The 21,062-nt window shown below is 47.9% G+C and overlaps 2 protein-coding genes, 1 non-coding gene and 1 pseudogene across 8 annotated transcripts in view; 2 read left to right on the forward strand and 2 right to left on the reverse strand.

Moving 5' to 3' along the window:
• Positions 1-3,913, reverse strand: part of ELAPOR1 (endosome-lysosome associated apoptosis and autophagy regulator 1) — an 88,428-nt gene extending 84,515 nt beyond the window's left edge. The window contains exons 1-2 of one of the 4 annotated variants that reach the window (XM_054493008.1): positions 3,834-3,913; positions 3,490-3,698 (exon numbers count right to left, since the gene is read on the reverse strand). In XM_054493008.1, the coding sequence (XP_054348983.1) occupies positions 3,490-3,642 (153 nt within the window). In that variant the 5' untranslated portion in view covers positions 3,643-3,698; positions 3,834-3,913. Of the gene's footprint in view, positions 1-3,489 lie in introns of all 4 variants that reach the window. The other 3 variants (XM_054439123.1, XM_054500157.1, XM_063664523.1) reach the window with 3 other exon arrangements.
• Positions 3,914-3,915: 2 nt separating this feature from the next.
• On the forward strand, positions 3,916-11,852 carry CFAP276 (cilia and flagella associated protein 276). 3 transcript variants are annotated; one of them, XM_054458142.1, is made up of 5 exons: positions 3,916-4,193; positions 9,756-9,872; positions 10,685-10,800; positions 11,148-11,272; positions 11,709-11,852. In XM_054458142.1, the coding sequence occupies exons 1-5, from the start codon at positions 4,149-4,151 to the stop codon at positions 11,777-11,779; spliced, it is 474 nt and encodes a 157-aa protein (XP_054314117.1). In that variant the 5' UTR covers positions 3,916-4,148; the 3' UTR covers positions 11,780-11,852. The 3 variants fall into 3 exon arrangements, with proteins under 3 accessions (XP_054314117.1, XP_054306344.1, XP_054322237.1); XM_054450369.1 differs by lacking the exon at positions 3,916-4,193 and adding an exon at positions 4,816-5,193; XM_054466262.2 differs by lacking the exons at positions 3,916-4,193; positions 9,756-9,872 and adding an exon at positions 5,012-5,193.
• Positions 11,852-14,089, forward strand: LOC129042023 (poly(rC)-binding protein 1-like; annotated as a pseudogene).
• Positions 14,090-18,243: 4,154 nt separating this feature from the next.
• Positions 18,244-18,663, reverse strand: LOC129022029 (small Cajal body-specific RNA 2). Its single transcript, XR_008496199.1, has one exon. It is a non-coding gene; the product is annotated as a small Cajal body-specific RNA 2 (non-coding RNA).
• Positions 18,664-21,062: the final 2,399 nt, after the last annotated feature.

The following is a 21,062-nucleotide window of genomic DNA, read 5'->3' on the forward strand; positions in this document are numbered from 1 at the left end:
TCCTATCATCCTCTATATTGCCACTCCTGCATTGTTTACCATATGTTAATCTTATGTTGTCATTTATATGTCATTATCTGTGTACTTAACTGTTCTTTCTACCAATGTTTATTAAGCACCTACGATATACCAAGGGTATGCACTAGGCACTTCACGTGTGTTATTTTATTTAATTAATTCCTACAACAGCCCTGTGAGATAGGTATTACTATCCCCATTTTACAGATCAGGAATTTGATGCTGACAGAAGTTAATTAACTTCTCAAAGTAGCATCCTTACTAAATGGTATCACTCATTCAACAAATTTTATTCCAATCCATGTCTGCTAGATTCCTAACCCATGGGCTTTTCAATATAGACTGGGGAACCCCTTTGAAGGCAATTAGTCCTGGAGCCTCAGGATAAGGTAGAGCGTGTTAAAGGCAGCTTTCTGCTCCTCTTTGGTTTGATTTGCTTCACTGCGCCATGGGAAACGCTCCTTTGGCTCACAGTCAGCACTTAGCCTGGCCTAAAGAAATGATTCATGAAAACAAATATCATACAGGATGTTTAGTTCCATTTGTGCCCCTGATTATTATAAAACTGTGAGAGGAATGCCAAGCCCCAGCACATGTCCAGCAGTCTAGAACTCCCACTTCTCTGCCACCCCAGTTTAGACCTCAAGCTAAACCTGTTTCCTGATTACAACCAGAGGGATGCCTCAGCTTTCACGAACAAGGCTGGAGCAATATTGTTGTCATTAGGGTCAGCCTTGGCCTGATAAGAGTCCCTGCCATCAACACCCAACATGAGCTCACAAGAAATTCGTATGAAAATTAAAAACAGAGAAGAGTGGCCAGGCACAGTGACTCACGCCTGTAGTCCCAGCACTTTAGGAGGCCGAGGCAGGTGGATCACCTGAGGTCAGGAGTTCAAGACCAGCCTGGCCAACATGGTGAAACCCCATCTCTACTAAAAATTAAAAAATTAGCCGGATGTGGTTGTACACGCCTGTAATCCCAGCTACTTGGGAAGCTGAGGCAGGAGAATTGCTTGAGCCTGGGAGATGGAAGCTGCAGTGAGCTGAGATCATGCCACTGCACTCCAGCCTGGCCTGGCCAACAGAGCCAGACTCTGTCTCACCAAAAAAAAAAAAAAAAAAAAAAAGAACAGAGAAGAGCTGGTCTACCTTGAATTGGTTTTTCACCATTTGGGGTTGGAAGCCCCCAAACTTGTTTGATCAGTTCATATTGCCAAATGAATACTATAATAATGGGTTTATTCTCTCCGATTGTTTTGGAGTTGAGGGTGTTCAATGGCCACTGTTTGCTCAAGGAGAATGTAAACACGACTTGCTGACGCCTGTGGCAAATGGGCATGCCTCCTAAGCCATTTCCAATCTGGCATGGGGTGTGGATCTAATGGGAAAGAAGCTGAACAGGGAAGGAGGGTGGGTAACTCTCTTTTGTGTTTCCAATGTACTTTCTATTTCAATACTCAAAGCAATCCTGTCTGAGGTAGGTGTTATTTTGACACCCATTCTACAAATCCAAAAACCATGTGGTAAGTAACAGGACTGAAACCCTGGTAGGTTGAGCTCCATAGCTTTCCACTACCCTAAGCTTACACTTTGTGGCAAGACCTTTTGCTTAGGCAAATATTGGTTATTCAAACAGGACCAAAGGCAAAATTCGTACACAAGTTCGAGTTCTCAAGTATCAATATTCTTCCCTTCCTCCAAACCAATATAATAGAAGTGCTTAATTTCTGAAATGTCTCATATTTTCCATTGTTGACAAAGATCTCAACAAGAATTGGTAGTTAAACTGTATGATTCTTACCTTCCACTCAGGAAACTCTCTTGTTTGATTCTTAGGCAAGTGGGCTTTCTTGGTCTCATTATTTTGGTTGGTTAGACCACAGGCCATCAAGGCCAGTGAGCCAGAGTCACTGATAAGATCATACTGTTCCCTGCAATCTCTAAAACAGGTTATAATGTGGCTGGGTGGAAATGTAGATGGCCCAGGGCAGGTTGTCATTGGGGCTAATAAAGGTTATCAAAAGTCCCATTCACTGGGGTCACTTATGTCATATTCATGAATCTTCAAAATCAAGTATCTTTATTCACACAAAAATCCTCCCCCCCCCCACACCTGACTTCTTTATGACCTGCTGTGCTGTAGACACAGAACATCTTTATAAGAATTTATCTCCATATGGGATGGAGTTGTTGCCAATCAGTTCACACTAACAATTTATAAAAAATATTCTGGGCTGGGAGCAGTGGCTCATTCTTATAATCCCAGCACTTTGGGGGGCCGAGGTGGGAGGTCGCTTGAGCCCAGAAGAGACTGGCCGGGGCAGTATATTGAAACCTCATTTCTATTTTAAAACATATATTTTCTGAAGTAAAAAAAAATACATCTATATATATATTCTAACCTCTCAAAACCTTAGCCAAGTTTGATATTTGGGATTATTTTTACAGAGCTAGATGCTTGACTTTTTATGAAGTCCTTCACATTTCGCAGAAATAACAGAACTTTTATTTTGCCTTCCCCAACGTAGTTCTTGTAAATATCTTATTGTTGCCTCTGCCATATGGTTTCTAAAAAAGTTGCTCAGAGCACAACCAAATATCGTTATTTCAATAATATAGAAATGACTTAGTTTTGTTGCTGCTAGTGCCCTTTTGCGTTCCTCCAAGATGACTTTTAAAAAGCTATTTTTGGTTATAAGAGATTGACTACCTATTGTCTGAATTCTGCTTCCAACATATTGGAAATACCTTGAAAAAGACTTTGACATATGTTAAGTCAGAGAAGGAGACTAGAGGTTGGCAGAACACAAGATATTGAAGAACTCAAAATCTGCAAAAAGGTGAGTCGTGTACTGTCAGGTACACTAAACATAGTACGCTGCCGGGAGGCCAAGCCATAAGGAGGAGACACATTTTACAGTCTGCACTAACCGATGTTTAATAAACAAGGAACTAGAGAGCTGGAATCCTATCATCCCTCTCGCACATCTCCCACCTTCACACTCCTTTTTGTGTAGCCATGATAAAACCACTTCGCTCCGGTACTTTTTTCTGGCCTTCCTAACTCCTTTCCTCTCCCACTATTCTCCTTTCCTCTTCCTATTTTGCTTCTCTGTGCATAATCTTTTGTTGTCAACCACTTTTAAGGTGAGTTCATCCTAACTGGAAAACAACTCGTCTTCCTCCCTCATTCTGAGTTCAGGTACCCAGGTAGCTCCCCTTCTTGGGGCTGGGATCTTTCTCGCTGAGCTCAGCATCCCAATCTGAGGATGATCTCTCCGTGAGTCCTCCAATGTGCTGGCCTCCTCATGACGCCAGACTGGCTCCTCTTCCCTCCCCCCACGCCTCATCCCCAAAGAAATCTAAACTCCGTGGGGTCTGAAACTCTCTGCGCCTGGGTCCCCAAGGTCTCCGCCCGGATCCAAGACTTTTGTGACCAAAGCGGGGACGGGTAGGGGGGCGGCAGTACCTCTTTGCAGGCGTGAAGCTCCGGTCCCGTTCCCTGGGTCACCTGGAAGGCGGTCCCAGCCCAGAGCAGCAGCCGCAACAGCCGGGGTATGCGCCTCTCAGTTCTTCCCCTGCCTCTGGCGGAGAGATGGTGGCTGTGCCCAGGCTCAGCCATAGCGTCGTCCTGAGTGAGCGGCAGTAGCGGCTCAGGTGCTGCGGCTGCTGCTTCTGCTGGCAGAAGGCGGAAAAAAAGGGGAGGGAGGTACACAGGGGGAGGATGCAAGGGGCCAGGCTCTCTCCAGTCACCTCCCTGCGGCTACGCCAACACCGCCCATCCTTCCTCCTCCCTCCGTCCTCTCCTCCTACCCACGTCGCCTTGACAACCGCCTCCTGTCTGGCTCCGCGCGGGTGGGGCAGGGACCACTCGCCCCTCTGCCGCTCACCTGCGGGTCGCCATGGCAGCAGCCGCCGCTGGTGCGCGCGGCGTGGGCGCGGGAGAGCGCGCGCCCGGGGTGCGCAACCGGCCCAACAGGCAGGCCCGGGGCTCGTGTGAAGAACACTGTGGAAGCATCCTCCAAGCCAGCCAACAAATTTCCGTTTTCTACTGCCCTTTCGGGCCAGGGGTTATTTTATGAGCATCTCTGATGTTGCACACGTGGCGTGTGAACCGAGAGAAAGAAGATGGAGAGATCACCTTCCAGAAGTCGTCGCCTGGAAGAGGCCCCAGTACGTGTTCCCTCCTACCAAGGCCACTCCTGGAGATCTTACATCCCGCCAAATCCATCCGTGCTTTTACAACTGGCTAGAAGAGAAGCCCTGACACTGTAGTTGATCCGAGTATAAGCAAGGAGTTTGCCTTAGCCGCAATTTTCCAAGTACCGCACTTGGGTCTCTCTCTCTTTCTCTCTCTCTCTCTCTCTCTCTCTGTCTCTGAGACAGGGTCTCGCTCTCTCGCCCAGACTGGAGTGCAGTGGCGCGATCTCGGCTAACTGCAACCTCCGCCTCCCGGGTTCAAGAGATTCTCCTGGCTTAGCCTCCCGAGTAGCTGGGACTACGGGCGCGTGCCACCAAGCCCAGCTAATTTTTTTCCTAGCTTTTGTAGAGACGGGGTTTCGCCATGTTGCCCAGACTGGTCTCGAACTCTTGGGCTTAAGCGATCCGCCCGCCTCCGCTTCCCAAAGTGCTGAGATTACAGGCGTGAACCACCGCGCCCGGCGCTCTTTGGTCTCTTGACACCCTCATTCTCTCATGGCTTTGAAAGACTTTTGTTAGGTGCGAGGGAGAAGGAAATTTCTGGGTCATCTTTCAGGACTTCTTTCCTCAACTGAAGTCTTTTGCAGAAGTCCTGATGGTGAGCGGCCAGCACTTTTCCGCCGAGGCTCAGGAGTGCAATTCCAAGGCTGGGGCCCGCTCAGCGGAGCGTTCCCTCTGCAGTCCCCGGAGCTTCCTCCCCAGGGGCCTCCCGCGGTCAGCCGCCAGGTGGCGCCCTCCTCGGTGGGAATTCCTCTGTCATAGACGGCTGGGCAGTTGCCTGGCAACCGAAACCAGCGTTCCAAACAATTGGGACCCGGGATCTTATGCGAGTGAGGCTGTGCTGCGGCTGAGCGGGCCTCCTATCCCTCTTAAAAGAGTTAGGCGTTTAGCCATGCCTCCCACCCGGGACCCTTTCCAGCAGCCTACATTAAATAACGATGATTCCTACTTAGGAGAACTGCGGGCTTCCAAGGTACTGTGGTTTCTTGCGCAGATTCCCAGTAGGGTCGCCGGTAGTCTTCTTTCTGTCTGTGTGATGAGCAGAGATGGTAACATAAAGGACTCTGGTGAAGACACTCAGTCGGGTACCAGGGAAGTCTGTTTTCTGCCTGCCTCCCTATCTCCATATTCAGGTTGGCTAACGTTTCAGAGGCGTTTTTGAGCAGAGGAAAGTAGAGCTCTAGTCTAGAGGAACAAGGGGCTCTGGCAGGTCAAATCAATTGTGAGTATAAGTTATGGCAGGACCCAGGTACCTTCAAGCTACCCATTTCCCTGTTTGGAAGACTGTTCTCCGAAGAGAAATGAGATATGGAGTGGGAGAGAATCCTCTGAAAGCCACCAGAGGTCATGCTTTATACATCTGTGTTCACACTGTCTCTGTCTTCTGGTTAACGCCACAATGTGTTTGTTATGTGTGTGTTTAGCATGATGGTGGTCACTGATTTCAGAACTTAGATGATCTTTTTTCTGGTAGAAGTGATTGGGATATTTGAAGTGGTACACAATAAGATGAATTAAGTGGTAATTGGGGTCTAATAATAATACTAAGAGCCCCTTTTTATTTATTCAATACTTATTTACTATAAGCCAGACACTCTGCTAAACACCAAGGATATATAAATAAATTAGTTGTAGCTTCTGCTGTCAAGGAACTGTAGTAGTAAAGAGAGACCGACAATAGCAAAAATGCTTGCACAATAGCACATGTTACGACAGAGTTGTGTGTAGGGTGCCTTGAGAACCAGGAACTTAAAGGAAAGCTTCACAGAGCAGATGTATTTTGATGTCCAAATATCAGTTAGGTAGGCCAGGTGAGGGAGTGGGTAGAACGTGAGTTAGGAAGAAGGAAACAGGAACCAGATATGCAAGGCAAAGGAAGCGGCAGGCGCAAATACATGGAAAGGAGAGAGAGAATAGCTTATTTGGGGAACTGCAAATAGCCCAGAAGGGCTGGAGTGTAGGTGTGAAATGGAAGCACTCAGAAATCAGAGCTGGAGAGTTGCCCTTGGTGGGCTGGGTGTGCTGTGTACACCATGCTAGCTAGCTATGGTTTCATCCTAGGAATGTGAGGAATCATGGTGGGATTTTTTTTTTTTTTTTTTTTTTTTTTTGAGACAGGGTCTCCTTGCTCTGTCACCCCAACTGGAGTGCACTGGTGCAATCTTGGCTTACTGCAGCCTCAAACTCCTGGGCTCAAGCAATTCTCCCACCTCAGCCTCCCAAGTAGTTGGGACTACAGGTGATGCCACCACACCCAGCTAATTCTTATTTTATTTTTTTTGTAGAACCAGGATCTTCCTTTGTTGCCCAGGCTGGTCTCAAACTCCCAGCCTCAAGTGATCCTCCTGCTTTGGCCTCCCAAAGTGCTGAGATTACAGGCATGAGCCATGGGTCCCAGCCCCATAGCAGGATTTTAAGTACCACAGTGACACAATCAGATGGGTGTTTTAGGAAGCACAAGTGGCAGCAGACTCGATAGAATGAGAGTGAGACAAGAGGGATCAGCTAGGAGGCAGATGAGGCGATCTCCAGGAGGAAGAGTAACAGATCTACAGCAGTGCCACAGCGGGTGGAGATCACGTGCAGATGTGAGAAAGGTGCACAGGGCAGGACTGACAGGACTTGGGGACTGACTGGATATGGGCCCAAGAGAGGAGGTGAGTCTAGGATAACTGCTAGGTTCCTAAGGGTTTAATTCTGAGGGTTCACTGAAATGGGGCATCCTGGGGAAGCAGGTTTGGGGAGAAAGATGTTGAGAAACATCAACTATGTAGATGTTTTTGTAGTGACTGTGGGATATTTAAGTGAAGGTCAACAGTAGGCAACAGGATTGAGAGTTCTGGATTGAAGATGTATGACTGAGCTGTGTATCCGTATGAGCTATGGTACCCATATGGTAGTTGAAGCCATGGAAGGGAATCATCTCATCCAGTGGATGTGAGCTTAAGAAAAGTAAAAATGAGACCCTTGGAGAATAGCACTGTCTAAGGGACAGACAGAAAGTGGAGCTGAGACAGTAGCTGAAAGATAAGGGCCAGAAATAAGAGGAAAACCCAGAGGAGCTGGGCCCACAGAGCTTGGTGAGGGCATTTGAGGGAATCAGCATTATGGTGCCAGAAACAGCTGAGTTCAAATAAGATCAGGCCTGGAAAGGATCCACCTGACCTGGCCACAGAGATCATTGATAACTAGCAAGAGCAGTTTTAGGGGGTGCTTGAGGCAGAGGCCAGACTGCAGTGAGCTAAAGAGGGTATGGGAATGGTGAGTGAGGAAGTAGAGATAGTAAATATTGACTCCTGAAAAGGTCTGGTTCTGTAGGGAAGGTGATAGGCTGGTAGCTAGACTACGACAAAGAAATGAAGTGAGGCTGGGGTCAGAAGAGAGCGTATGCAGAATGGTACAGGTCTCAGAAGACCAGGGAAGGGTGGGTCTGGGGAGAAAGGGTTATTCTTGAGTAAAAGGGACTTTCCTTTCCCTGAGATGGAAAGAAAGTGGATGTAAAGATGGCATTCATGCTTGACAGTCTGGACTTTCGCAGTGAAAGACAATCTCATCCTTCTGCTGACAGAGATGACGAGGTTTAAGTGGTCTTCAAGGAGAGTGGGAGGAGTGCTGCTCAGGGCCACATCAAAGGATAACTGAGCCTATGCTGGCATCAAATACCTGTAGTTTTCTTTCTTTCATACTTCATTCTTCTCGGTGACAGCACAGTGCCTGATACACACTGTTCAATTAAGGTATGACTCACAGCGGGGTGCGGTGGCTCACACCTGTAATTCCAGCAGTTTGGGAGGCTGAGGCAGGTGGATCACCTGTGGTCAGGAGTTTGAGACCAGTCTGGCCAATATGGTGAAGCCCCATTTATAATAAAAATACAAAAATTAGCCAGATGCGGTGGCACATGCCTGTAATCCTAGCTACTCGGGAGGCTAAGGCTGGAGAATTGCTTGAACCCAGGAGGCAGAGGTTGCAGTGAGCCGAGATCATGCCACTGTACTCCAGTCTGGGCGACACAGCGAGACTGTCTCAAAAAAAAAAAGGTATGGCTCACACAGCACTTTGCCATATTGGGGGGAAGGAGGATTACAATGTTGGATAGGTCTAATGAGAGTTCTATTTTTTTTGAGACAGAGTCCCACTCTTGTTGCCCAGGCTGGAGTGCAGTGGCGCGATCTCGGCTCACTGCAACCTCCACCTCCTGGGTTCAAGCGATTCTCCCTCCTCAGCCTCCCAAGTAGCTGAGATTACAGGCGCCCACCACTACCCCCAGCTAATTTTTGTATTTTAGTAGAGATGGGGTTTCATCATGTTGGTCAGGCTGGTCTCAAACTCCTGACCTCAGGTGATCCACCCGCCTCAGCCTCCCAAAGTGCTGGGATTACAGGGGTGAGACACTGCGCCCAGAGAGAGTTCTAATAGGTTGTTAGTTGCACTCACTGGAATTCAGTCAAATGGTATATTTGATTCAACCATTTTTTAATACCATGTGTTAGGTAGTGTGCTAGGAACTGGGGATACAGTGGTGAATATGGCATTTTACATATAATGAAGAAATCTGTTACATGCTTTTTACATTCATGCCTGTGGAGTTTTATTGAGAGAACTAATATCCATTGGACTTTTTCTGCCATTCCTGCAATCAATGACCCTTTCCTGTTTATTGGAATCTTTTTCTCACCTGCTTAGACATTGCATTCTCCTGATTTCATCTCTGACTGCTTCTCTAGGGCCCTCCTCACTCCCAGTTATAATACTGTACAATCCTCACGAACCCGTTCTTCCCTTTTGGCCTGACTCCATTTTGCAGGCTTCAGCTATTACTTCATGTGGACAACCAATACTTCTGAGCTCTCCTCCAACAAGTTACATTTCCAAATTTCTACCTGTTATTTGCATTAGAATGTCTCACCTTTTCTTCAAACTCAGTACATCTAAACCTGAGCTCATCATTTTTCCTATCTGCTCCCAACTCTTCACTCCCCTCATCCCACTCTACACCTTCTCCTATATTCCTGGCCTGTTTCTGTCAGTTCTCACTAAGAAAACATAGGAGGATCAAGAGCCTGGGGAGTCTTGCCCCATACCGTTCTTCTCTTTGCAGATGTCTGAGATTCAAACAAAACCAGATGGGGCCCGGCGTGATGGCTCATACCTGTAATCTGAGCACTTTGGGAGGCTGCGACAGGTGTATCACTTGAGGCCAGGAGTTGAAGACCAGCCTGGCCAACATGGCGAAACCCTGTCTCTACTAAAAATACAAAAATTAGCCGGGCATAGTGGCACATGCCTGTAATCCCAGCTACTTGAGGGGCTGAGACAGAAGAGTCATTTGAACCCAAGAGACAGAGGTTGCAGTGAGCCGAGATCTCGCCACTGCACTCCAGCTTCTATGACAGAGTGAGATTCTGTCTCAAAAAATAAAACAAAACAAAAAACACAAAACCGGATGGAATAAGGAGATGCTACTGAAGCTAACCACATCAGCAAGGCTTCCCATATAACCAGGTTGTCCTGGATATGGTTTCTGTTTTGCAGAAATTGCCACACAAGAACCCAACACACCTTGCTCAGCAGCAGGAACCCTGGAGTCGGCTCAACTCAACCCCCACAATTACTTCCATGAGGCGGGATGCCTACTATTTTGATCCCGAGGTACCTAGCATTGAAATATTATTCCTCTTTGCAGCCGTTTAGGGCCTTTTTTTTTTTTTTTTTTTTTTTCCTGTCACCTAGGGTGGAATGCTGTGGCCTGATCATGGTTTACTGTAGCCTGAACCTCCCAGGCTCAGGCAATCCTCCTGCCTCTGCCTCCTGAAACTATAGGCATGGGCCATGACATGCAGCTATTTTTTTTTTTTTTTTGAAGAGATGAGGTCTCGAAATGTTGCTCAGGCTGATCTGAAACTCCTGGCCTCAAGCGATCCTCCCACTTCAGCCTCCCAAAGTGCTGCGATTATAGGCATGAGCCACTGCACCCAGCCCTTAATATTCTCTTTGAAATTTAGTCTGTCCCTAACTGCTTCAGTACTTTTCCTTTTGTCTGTAACCCAAGATCCTACCAAATCCAAAGCCAAAAACCAATTTATCTGGCCTCTGGGAAGCCAGAAGGCTTAGGTTTTGCTCTAGGCAATTATCTAGAGCAAATGATTTTACAAACCTTCTCATTCTCTGACTAAAACAAGGACTGAATATAAACATGAATGAGGTAAAGTTCATTAAGCCCACATCAGGAACAATATTCCTGAGTCTCCAGTGAGAGCTCACCACTCCCTAGACCTAACCCTAAGATAATTCCATATTAACAAGAGTTATCATGTACAACAATTTAGTGTGTACGGAGTTGGTGGATTTCAGACCCAAGAGAGCCTTCACTATACTTTTGGGGAAGAGTAGAGCACAATAGAACCTGACTAGAGCAGGGACACAGGTGGCTGAGCTAACCTTGGGGGGACTGACTTCTGTAGATACCAAAGGATGACCTGGACTTCCGCTTAGCAGCCTTGTACAACCACCACACTGGGACATTCAAGAACAAAAGTGAGATACTGTTAAACCAGAAAACCACACAGGATACCTATAGGTAAGTGGTAGAGGCAGAGCCTCTCCAGCCTAAACATGCTGCCATCCAGTCATATAAGGTAAAATGTCACCTGGAAAATGATAATCACTAGGTACTCATTTGTATACAAATTTCTGTATTTTTACATCTGTGTCTATAATATAGTTTCTGTATTTTCACTGTCTAAGATGAACAGAAATCCCCCAAGATTGTGCTCATCTGTATAAACAAAATCTCTGGTTAATCCCACAGCAGTAAAAAGAGTCTTTGACTGCTTTATTCTTGAGATCACATTCAACTACCTTGCCCTCCTCACCTTTCTCTGATTGATTTCACTCTCCACTTTTTTTCCCTATGCCTTCTTCTAGAACCAAGATCCAATTCCCTGGAGAATTTTTAACCCCTCCCACTCCACCCATCACTTTCCTGGCTAACATCAGACACTGGATCAACCCTAAAAAGGAGTCCATCCACAGCATCCAGGGATCCATAGGTAAGGGTTAGAGGACTGGGTAAGCAGATGGGGCAGTGGGGGAGTCTTTCTAAATGGACCCATGAATCAGGGATTTAAGGTGATTGGACAGTAGGGAAGATGAGGGATTTCTGTGGGTCTTGGAAAGCAATGATTACGTTGGCAAGTACCAGATTAATACCAGGGGACATGCTGACTATAGAGCTAGGAAATTAATTTAATTTTTCAGAGCCTCTTTGCTCAGCCTTACGTCTAGGAGACAAACATTTACAGCAAGGGCAAAAACCTGGCGGTGGAAGACCTATAACTACTGCCCATCAGTCCTCCATATGCCGGTTTCCCCAGCTGTTATGAGAAGCTTCTCCACAGTACCCACAAATGTATTGATGATTGAAGTTTCCTAGAAAAAGCCAAGGATCTGAAATTCAGTCCACTTCCTCTTCTCTTTTCTCCACAGTGTCGCCTCACACTGCAGCCACCAATGGAGGCTACTCCCGAAAGAAAGATGGTGGCTTCTTCTCCACCTAGTGCTGACAGATCCCTGAACTAATTATAGTGAAACATACTGCAGCCCACTTCCATTAAATAGATTTGTGCAAGATGAAGTCTGAAGTGTCTGTTATCCACAGATTACAAATTGCCACTTGACCACTTTTTTTTTTTTTTTTTTTTGAGACAGAGTCTCGCTCTGTCGCCCAGGCTGGAGTGCAATGGTGCGATCTCGGGTCACTGCAACTTCTGCTTCCTGGGTTCAAGCGATTCTCCTGCCTCAGCCTCCTGCGTAGCAGGAACTACAGGCACACGCCACAACGCCCGGCTAATTTTTGTATTATTAGTAGAGACAGGGTTTCACCATGTTGGCCAGCGTGGTCTTGAACTCCTGACTCGTGATCCACCTGCCTCAGCCTCCCAAAGTGCTGGGATTACAGGCGTGAGCCACCGCGCCCGGCCTCCACTTGACTACTCTTAAATCACGGGAAGGAAATTACCCATCTTGTAGAAACTAGTCCTTTGGGGTATATTTGCAACTTGGAAAATCATATCTTGCTGATGAAGATTTAGGACACAACAGCAGTCTTTGGTAGGATACAGATATTCATATTTTGTAAACTGAAGTCACTCCAACCATACAGAGCCATCCATTCAACACTACCAGCAAACCTTTATGTGGCAGGAACTGAGCTAAGTGTTGAGGAAACAAAAATGGACATGAGCTACCTTGTATTTTCAGAAGCTCCAAATAGCATCAGTATTCATCAGTATTTATGCTAAGGTCACACTTAAGAGATTTAGCCGTCCTGGGTTTAGGCATTTGCTGGGCTTTACTTCTCCTTGGTTCCATCTCCCTGGTCCTGACTCGCCACTGTTAATCTCTAACTCTGCTATTTGTCCTTGCCTGGGAGTCAACTCCCTTTCCTTTGTATCAATTCGTGCTGTGATATATAGCCCTGATTCTTATAAATATGGTTCAAAAACCTGGTGCTTGGGTTTGCAGTACCTAAAAACTGATGTATTCAGTGATTTCCAAAATTACAAGTCACTCGCAGGGACCTGCTGTGTCATAAAAAAAGATTGGACAAGAATGGCAAACCTTTTAGAATATTGCACAATAGGTGTGATGGCTCACGCTTGTAATGCCAACACTTTTAGCTGAGGCATGAGGAACACTGGAGCCCGGGAGATTGAGCCCGCAGTGAGCCATGATGGAGCCACTGCGCTCCAGCCTGGGCAACAGAGTGAGAACCTGTCTCAAAACAATTAAATAAGTAGTTTTCTAAGCTAAAAAAGAGAGAAAGGTGGGAAAGGCAGGTTTAAGATCAAAGAGATCCGCGAGAGTATGGTACCCAGGTCTAGGTGGCGGGGGATATACTGCTCAACTACACCGAGAGGGCCATCACCATCGGTTTGTCAAAGAGATCTGCCTGATCATGCCGGAAACGCTCTCCCAGTCTCCCCAGGGGAGAGTCATGACCATTCCATACCAGCCCATGCCGGCCAAGTCCCCAGTCACCTGCACGGGCGGCCAAGATCGTTGCAGCAAGGCTGTGGGCTACCCCCACGCCACCCCTGACCTGGAGGGACCACCTCTAGATGCCTACTCGATTCAAGGACAACACATCATTTCTCCGCTTGATCTGGCCAAGCTGAACCAGGTGGCAAGACAACAATCTCACTTTGCCATGATGCACGGCGGGACCGGATTCACCCGAATTGACTCCAGCCCTCCAGAGGTGAAAGGCTAAGCAAGTTTGGATACATCTACTCAAACTATGGCGGGGCGCCGTGGCTAACTCCTGTAATCCCAGCACTTTAGGAGGCCGAGACAGGCAGATCACTTGAGGTCAGGAATTCGAGAACAGCCTGGCCAACATGGCGAAACCCCATCTCTACCAAAAATACAAAAACTAGCCGGGTATAGTGGCGGGCACCTGTAATCCCAGCTACTCGGGAGGCTGAGGCAGGAGAATGGCGTGAACCCGGGAGGCGGAGCTTGCAGTGAGCCGTGATCGCGCCACTGCACTCCAGCCTGGGCTACTGAGCGAGACTCCGTCTCAAAAAAAAAAAAAAAAAAAAAAAAATCCAACCAAACAAAAATCTACTCAAACCACCCACAAATTCGCCATTCCAAATAACTTAATTGGCTGTGTAATCGGCCCCCAAGGCGCCAAAATTAAGGAGATCCGCCGGATGTTCGGGGCCCAGATCAAAACTGCCAACCCAGTGGAAGCGTCCTCTGATAGGCAGGGTACCATCAGGGGCTGTGCTGCTAGTATCAGTCTTGGCCAGTATTTAATCAATGCCAGGCTTTTCTCTGAGAAGTGTATGGAGCGCAGCTAGAATAGCGTAGGTTCCCTCAATAACTCCTTTGCGCTGTTTTCCCATGATCCAACTGTGTAATTTCTGGTGAGTGATTCCAGGTTTTAAATAATTTGTAAGTGTTCAGTTTCTACACAACTTCATCATCTGCTAAGAATTTTAAAATCACATTCTCTGTTCAGCTGTTAATGCTGGGAACCATATTTAATTTTATAAGCTTTTCCCTGTTTTCAGTTTTGTTTTGGGCTTTTTGGGTCATGAATTTTATTTGTCCATAAAAAATGTACGAGTGGAATGTTAATAAGTTTCACTTTAGTTCTGTAATATCAAGAATTTAAGAGTTGGCTGGGCACGGTGGCTCATGCCTGTAATCCCAGCACTTTGGGAGGCTGAGATGGGGGGATCACGAGATCAGGAGTTTGCGACCAGCCAGTTCGATACCAGCCTGGCCAACACGGTGAAACCTTGTCTCTACTAAAAATACAAAAATTAGGTGGGTGTGGTGGCGCACACCTGTAATCCCAGCTACTCGGGAGGCTGAGGCAGGAGAATCGCTTGAACCCGGGAGGTGGAGGTTGCAGTGAGCCGAGATGGAGCCACTGCACTCCAGCCTGGGCGACAGAGTGAGACTGCATCTAAGAAAAAAAAAAATTTAAGAATTAAAACAAGCCAGGTGCACTGGTTCGCGCCTGCAATCCCAACACTTTGGGAGGCTGAGGTAGGTGGATCACCTGATGTCAGGAGTTCGATACCAGTCTGGTCAACATGGTGAAACCCCATCTCTACTAAAAATACCAAAAAATTAGCCGGGTGTGCTGGTGGGCGCCTGTAACTCCAGCTACTTGGGAAGCTGAGGCAGGAGACTCGCTTTAACCCCAGAGGGGGAGGTTGCAGTGAGCTGAGATGGGGCCACTGCACTCCAGACAGGTCAACAGGAGCAAAACTGTCTAAAAAAATTAAAAAAAAAGGTAAAATAAAAAAAGAAAGGAAAAATAATAGAATATCGTGCAGTAAATTCCCATTTCTAATTAAGTTTGACAACATAATTGTTCAGCAATTCAAATATGAAAGGGCTTCTTTCAGGCACTCAGGTGGAGGGTCCTTAAGCCAAACTGTTAAGAGTCCCCTTCCGGCCGGGCACGGTGGCTCACGCCTGTAATCCCAGCACTTTGGAAGGCTGAAGTGGGTGGATCACCTGAGGTCAGGGGTTCAAGACCAGCCTGGGCAACATGGTGAAACCCTGTTTCTACTAAAAATACAAAATTAGCTGGGCGTGGTGCTGCATGCCTGTAGTCCCAGCTTATCGGGGGACCTGCCCCGATAATCACGTAGGTTCTTTTCTACTTTCCTAAGCATCGGCTGGCTTGAGAAATAAAGGGACAGAGTACAAAAGAGAGAAATTTTAAAGCTGGGCGTCTGGGGGAGACATCGCACGGTAGGATCCGTGATGCCCCATAAGCCACAAAAACCAGCAAGTTTTTATTAGGGATTTTCAAAAGGGGATGGAGTGTGCGAATAGGTGTGAGTGACAGACATCAAGTACTTAACAGGGTAATAGAATATCATAAGGCATGTGGAGGCAGGGCGAGATCACAGGACCACAAGACGGAGGCAAAATTAAAATTGCTAATGAAGTTTCGGGCACCATTGTCATTGATAACATCTTATCAGGAGACAGGGTTTTGAGATCAACCGGTCTGACCAAAATTAGGTGGGAATTTCCTCTTCCTAATAAGCCTGGGAACACTATGGGAGACTGGAGTTTATTTTACCTCTGCAATCTCGACCATAAGAGACAGGTACGCCCCGGGGGGGCCAGTTCAGAGACCTACCCCTAGGTGCGCATTCTCTTTCTCAGGGACGTTCCATGCTGAGAAAAAGAATTCAGCGATATTTCTCCCATTTGCTTTTGAAAGAACAGAAATATGGCTCTGTTCTGCCCGGCTCACCAGCGGTCAGAGTTTAAGGTTATCACTCTTATTCCCTGAACAATTGCTGTTATCCTGTTTTTTTTTCAGGGTGCCCACATTTCATATTGCTCAAACACACATGCTGTACAATTTGTGTAGTTAACACAATTATTACAGGGACCTGAGATGATATACATCCTTCTCGGCTGACAGGATTAAGAGATTAAAGTAAAGACAGGCATAGGAAATCACAAGGGTATTGATTGGGGAAGTGATAAGTGTCCATGAAATCTTTACAGTTTATGTTTAGAGACTGCAGTAAAGACAGGCATAAGAAATTACAAAAGTATTAATTTAGGGAACTAATAAATGTCCATAAAATCTTCATAATCCATGTTCTTCTGTTATGGCTTCAGCCGGTCCCTCTGTTTGGGGTCCCTGACTTCCCGCAATACCAGCTATTTGGGAGGCTGAGGCAGGAGAATTGCTTGAAGCCGGAGGTGGAGGTTGCAGTGAGCCAAGATCGCGCCACTGCACTCCAGCCTGGGCAACAGAGAGAGGCTCCGTCTCAAAATAAATAAATAGAGTCCCCTTCCACCCAGACTTTCCGACCTAGTCACATACCTGCCGCCAAGTGGCTATATGAAGTTTCAGCTGTCATTATTTAGAGTGGCTTAAGGTGGCAGAGGCATGACTACCTGGATAATCACATTATGGAGGCTGAGATATTAAACATCAAAAAAAGGCATTTGCTTTTAAAAACATGGATTCCTAGACCTCCCTGATAATTCTAATTCAATATATTCCAGGAGTGTCCCTGGAACATTTCATGTTCTCTTAATGGACATATATATGTATAAGGACATACTAGACAGTGTGTGTATATCCCTTAGCGGCAGATGCTGTACCATGCCGTTAGCCCTGGGGATACAAGTGTTGGTAGCATACAAAAAATGTCAAGCCGGCCGGGCTCGGTGGCTCACGCCTGTAATCCCAGCACTTTGGGAGGCCGAGGTTGCTGGATCACGAGGTCAGGAGATCGAGACCATCCTGGCTAACATGGTGAAACTCCGTCTCTACTAAAAAATACAAAAAATTAGCCGGGCATGGTGGCTGGCGCCTGTAGTCCCAGCTACTCGGGAGGCTGAGACAGGAGAATGGCGTGAACCCGGGAGGCGGAGCTTGCAGTGAGCCGAGATCTCGCCACTGCACTCCAACCTGGGCGACAGAGCAAGTCTCAAAAAAAAAAAAAGGCTGGGTGTGGTGGCTCACGCCTGTAATCCCAGCACTCTGGGAGGCCGAGGCAGGCGGATCACTTGAGATCAGGAGTTCGAGACCAGCCTGACCAACATGGAGAAACCCTGTCTCTACTAAAAATACAAAAAATTAGCCGGGTGTGGTGGTGCATGCCTGTAATCCCAGCTACTCGGGAGGCTGAGGCACGAGAATCGCTTGAACCTAGGAGGTGGAGGCTGCGGTGAGCCGAGATTGTGCCACTGCACTCCAGCCTGGGCAACAAGAGCAAAACTCTGTCTGGAAAAAAAAAAAGTCAAGCCAAGCCTAAAGAAAAACAGGGAGAGGACTGGCGTTGTGGCGTGCACTGATAGTCCCAGCTACTGGGCAGGCTGAGGTAGGAGAATCTCTTGAGCCTGGGAGGTCGAGATTGCAGTGAACTATGATTGCGCCACTGCACTCCAGCCTGGGAAACAGAGTGAGACCGTTTCAAAAAAAAAAAAAAGAAAGAAAAACTAAAAAAGGGGCCGGGCGCGGTGGCTCATGCCTGTAATCCCAGCACTTTGGGAAGCCGAGGCGGGCGGATCACTTGAGGTTAGGAGTTCGAGACCAGCCTGGCAAAACATGGTGAAATCCCATCTCTACCAAAAAATACAAAAATTAGCCGAGCGTGGTGACGCGCGTCTGTAGTTCCACCTATGTGGGAGACAGAGATGTGAGGATCGCTTGAGCCAAGGAGGTCGAAGTTGCAGTGATCCGATATTGCGGTTCTGCGCTCCAGTCTGGGCGACAAAGCAAGACCCTGTCTCAAAAACAAAAAAAAGGAACAAAAGAAAAAAGAAAAACAAGGAGAAATGGCAAAGTGGGAGGAAAGTAATCAGCGGCGAAAAAGGCCTCCGCGACCTTCCAGCTCCAGGGGGAGGGGCGGCGGCTCATTTACCCTTGGCCACCGCGCTCAGCATCCCCGCCCGCCGCCGGCCGTTCACGTGCTCGCCCCTACGCCACCGGCAGCCCGCAGCCCGGTGGCCTTGCCCAGATCAGAATCGCCTCGATAATCAGTGGCCGGGGACAAGCCCGGCCTCGTCTATCTGATCAATTCATCACTTCTGAGCGCCGGGCCCCGCAGGGCCAGCTCCGGGACCTCGGGGACCGCAGCGTTGCCGCCGCCTAAGGGGCCTCGCTGCACAGCGCCCCGAGGGGGCTTCGCAGGAGGAGAGCTTTTCATTTCGGGTCGGCCCGGCGGGGCTGGGGTCACGATCCGATCAAATAAGATCAAAGTGTAAGCGGGAGGAGGGGTGTAGGGGTGGGCGCACGCACTCGCCTAACACGCTCCAAGCGCGCACACTCACACACTCACGCGTCCACTCACACTCACCCCGCACGCGCCTCGCACACGACACCACAGCTCCGCACACAACACCCACGACCCAGGCCGCTCTCCCTCCCTAAAACAGCGGAAGTCCGCTCCCCCCGCGGCTTTTAAGCCCTCCGCCCCCTCCCGCGCCTTGGAGGATTCTGGGAGAAACCACCGAGCACAGGCGGACCAGTCCTGAGGAACGGGGTGTTCCTCAAAGTGCGCGCGTTGCTGCCCTCGCGTGGCTCGGAGGGGAACATAGGTCCCAGGAAAAGGCGGTACTAATTTCCACCTTACAGAATCGTGGTTTTTTTTTTTTGGAGACCGGTTCTCGCCGTGTCGCCCAGGCTGGAGTGCAGTGGCGCGAACACGGCTCATTGCTCCTAGATCAAGTGATCCTCCCACCTCGGCCTCCTGAGTAGCTGGTTCCACAGGCGATGGCCACAGCACCTAGCCTTTTGACCTTTGTATAACTACATATTTATATCCATATCTTTAGTTTTTCTGTGATCTTGACTTTAATTTGTCTTCAATTTCTTTCTTTCTTTTCTTCTCTTCTCTTTTCTTTCTTTTCTTTTCTTTCTTTTTGAGATGGAGTCTCGCTCTGTCGCCCAGGCTGGAGTGCAATGGCACGATCTCGGCTCAATGCAACCTCTGCCTCCCGGGTTCAAGCAATTCTGCCTCAGTCTCCGGAGTAGCTGGGATTACAGGGGTCCGCCATTATGCCTGGCTAATTTTTGTATTTTTAGTAGAGATAGGGTTTCACCATGTTGGCCACGCTGATCTCGAACTGCTGATCTCGTGATCCGCCCGCCTTGGCCTCCCACAGTGCTGGGATCACAGGCGTGAGCCACTGCGCCCGGCCCAATTTCTTTCTTTCTTTTTTTAATAGACGGAGTCTAGCTCTGTCACCCAGGCTGGAGTGCAGTGGTGCGATCTCGGTTCACTGCAACCTCCACCTCCTGGGTTCAAGTGATTCTCCTGCCTCAGCCTCCCAAGTAGCTGGGATTACAGACGCCCGCCACCACGCCCGGCTAATTTTTGTGTTTTTAGTAGATTTGGGTTTTCACCGTGTTGGCCAGGCTGGTCTTGAACTCTTGACCTCAGGTGATCTGCCCACCTCAGCCTCCCAAAGTGCTGGGATTACAGGTGTGAGCCACCGCGCCCGGCCTTAAATTTTTTTTTTTTTTTTTTTTTTTTTGAGACGGAGTTTCCTTCTTGTTGCCTGGGCTGGAGTGCCATGGCACGATTTCGGTTCACCGAAACCTCCGCCTCCTGGGTTCAAGCAATTCTCCTGCCTTAGCCTCCCAAATAGCTGGGATTACAGGCATGTGCCACCATGCCCGGCTAATTTTGTATTTTTAGTAGAGTTAGGGTTTGTCCATGTTGGTCAGGCTGGTCTCAAACCCCCAACCTCAGGTGATCCGCCTGCCTTGGCCTCCCAAAGTGCTGGGATTACAGGCATGAGCCACCGCGCCCAGCCCTTAAGTTTTTAAATATGATTCAACTTCAGGATATTCATAGGTGAGTGACTTCTTTTCCAAGAAGACAGCAATCCCTGGTCATTACCATGGGGAGCATCAGCTTCCCCAGTAGCCCCTTCTCCCTAGGGAGAAGGCAAACATCATTTTACCAAAGGGAAAGGTGAGGAATAGAGTATGTATATATGTATGTATGTATGTACGTATGTATGTATGTATGTACTTACTTATTTGTTTGAGATAAGGTCTTGCTCTGTCGCCCATGCTGGAGTGCAGTGGTACAATCACGACTCACTGCAGCCTTAACCTCCTGGGCTCAATTGATCCTCCCACCTAAGCCTCCCAAGTTGCTGGGACCACAAGTAACACCTGGCTCCTTTTCTTCTTTTTTTTTCTTTTTTTCTTTTTTGAGATGGAGTCTTGCTCTGTGACCCAGGCTGGAGTGCAGTGGCGCCATCTGGGCTCACTGCAGCCTCCGCTTCCCAGGTTCAAGCAATTCTCCTGTCTCAGCCTCCTGAGTAGCTGGGATTACAGGTGTGTGCCACCACGCCCGGCTAATTTTCTGTATTTTTAGTAGAGACGAGGTTTCACCGTGTTAGCCAGGATGGTCTCGATCTCCTGACCTTGTGATCCATCAGCCTCAGCCTCCCAAAGTGCTGGGATTACAGGAGTGAGCCACCGCATCAGGCCCACACCTGGCTACTTTTTAAAACACATTTTTGTAGACAGAGGTCTCACTACGTTGCCCAGTCTGGTCTTGAACTCCTGGGCTCAAGCGATCCTCTTGCCTTGGCTTCCCAAAGTGCTGGGATTACAGACTTAAGCCACTGCACACAGCCAAGAATACTGTATTTAAATCTAAGTATTAGGAAGTCAGGATATCTATGAAATGGATACAGATAGGAGGGCATATTCTTGTCCCCACTTAGAGAGCCCTAAGTCTGCCCAGAACTTAATGCTGTGGCATCCACATTTTTGAGCCTTCATTTATGGTCATATCTATTAAAACATATGTT

The sequence above is a fragment of the Pongo pygmaeus genome, chromosome 1, assembly GCF_028885625.2.
Source record: "Pongo pygmaeus isolate AG05252 chromosome 1, NHGRI_mPonPyg2-v2.0_pri, whole genome shotgun sequence".
Lineage (NCBI taxonomy): Eukaryota > Metazoa > Chordata > Mammalia > Primates > Hominidae > Pongo > Pongo pygmaeus.

Coding starts and splice junctions, on each gene's coding strand:
- CFAP276 (XM_054450369.1), top strand. CDS start 4,816: ATGGTGAGCGGCCAGCACTTTTCCGCCGAGGCTCAGGAGTGCAATTCC. Junction 9,873..10,684: donor CCTACTATTTTGATCCCGAG/GTACCTAGCATT, acceptor TGACTTCTGTAG/ATACCAAAGGATGACCTGGA. Junction 10,801..11,147: donor ACCACACAGGATACCTATAG/GTAAGTGGTAGA, acceptor GCCTTCTTCTAG/AACCAAGATCCAATTCCCTG.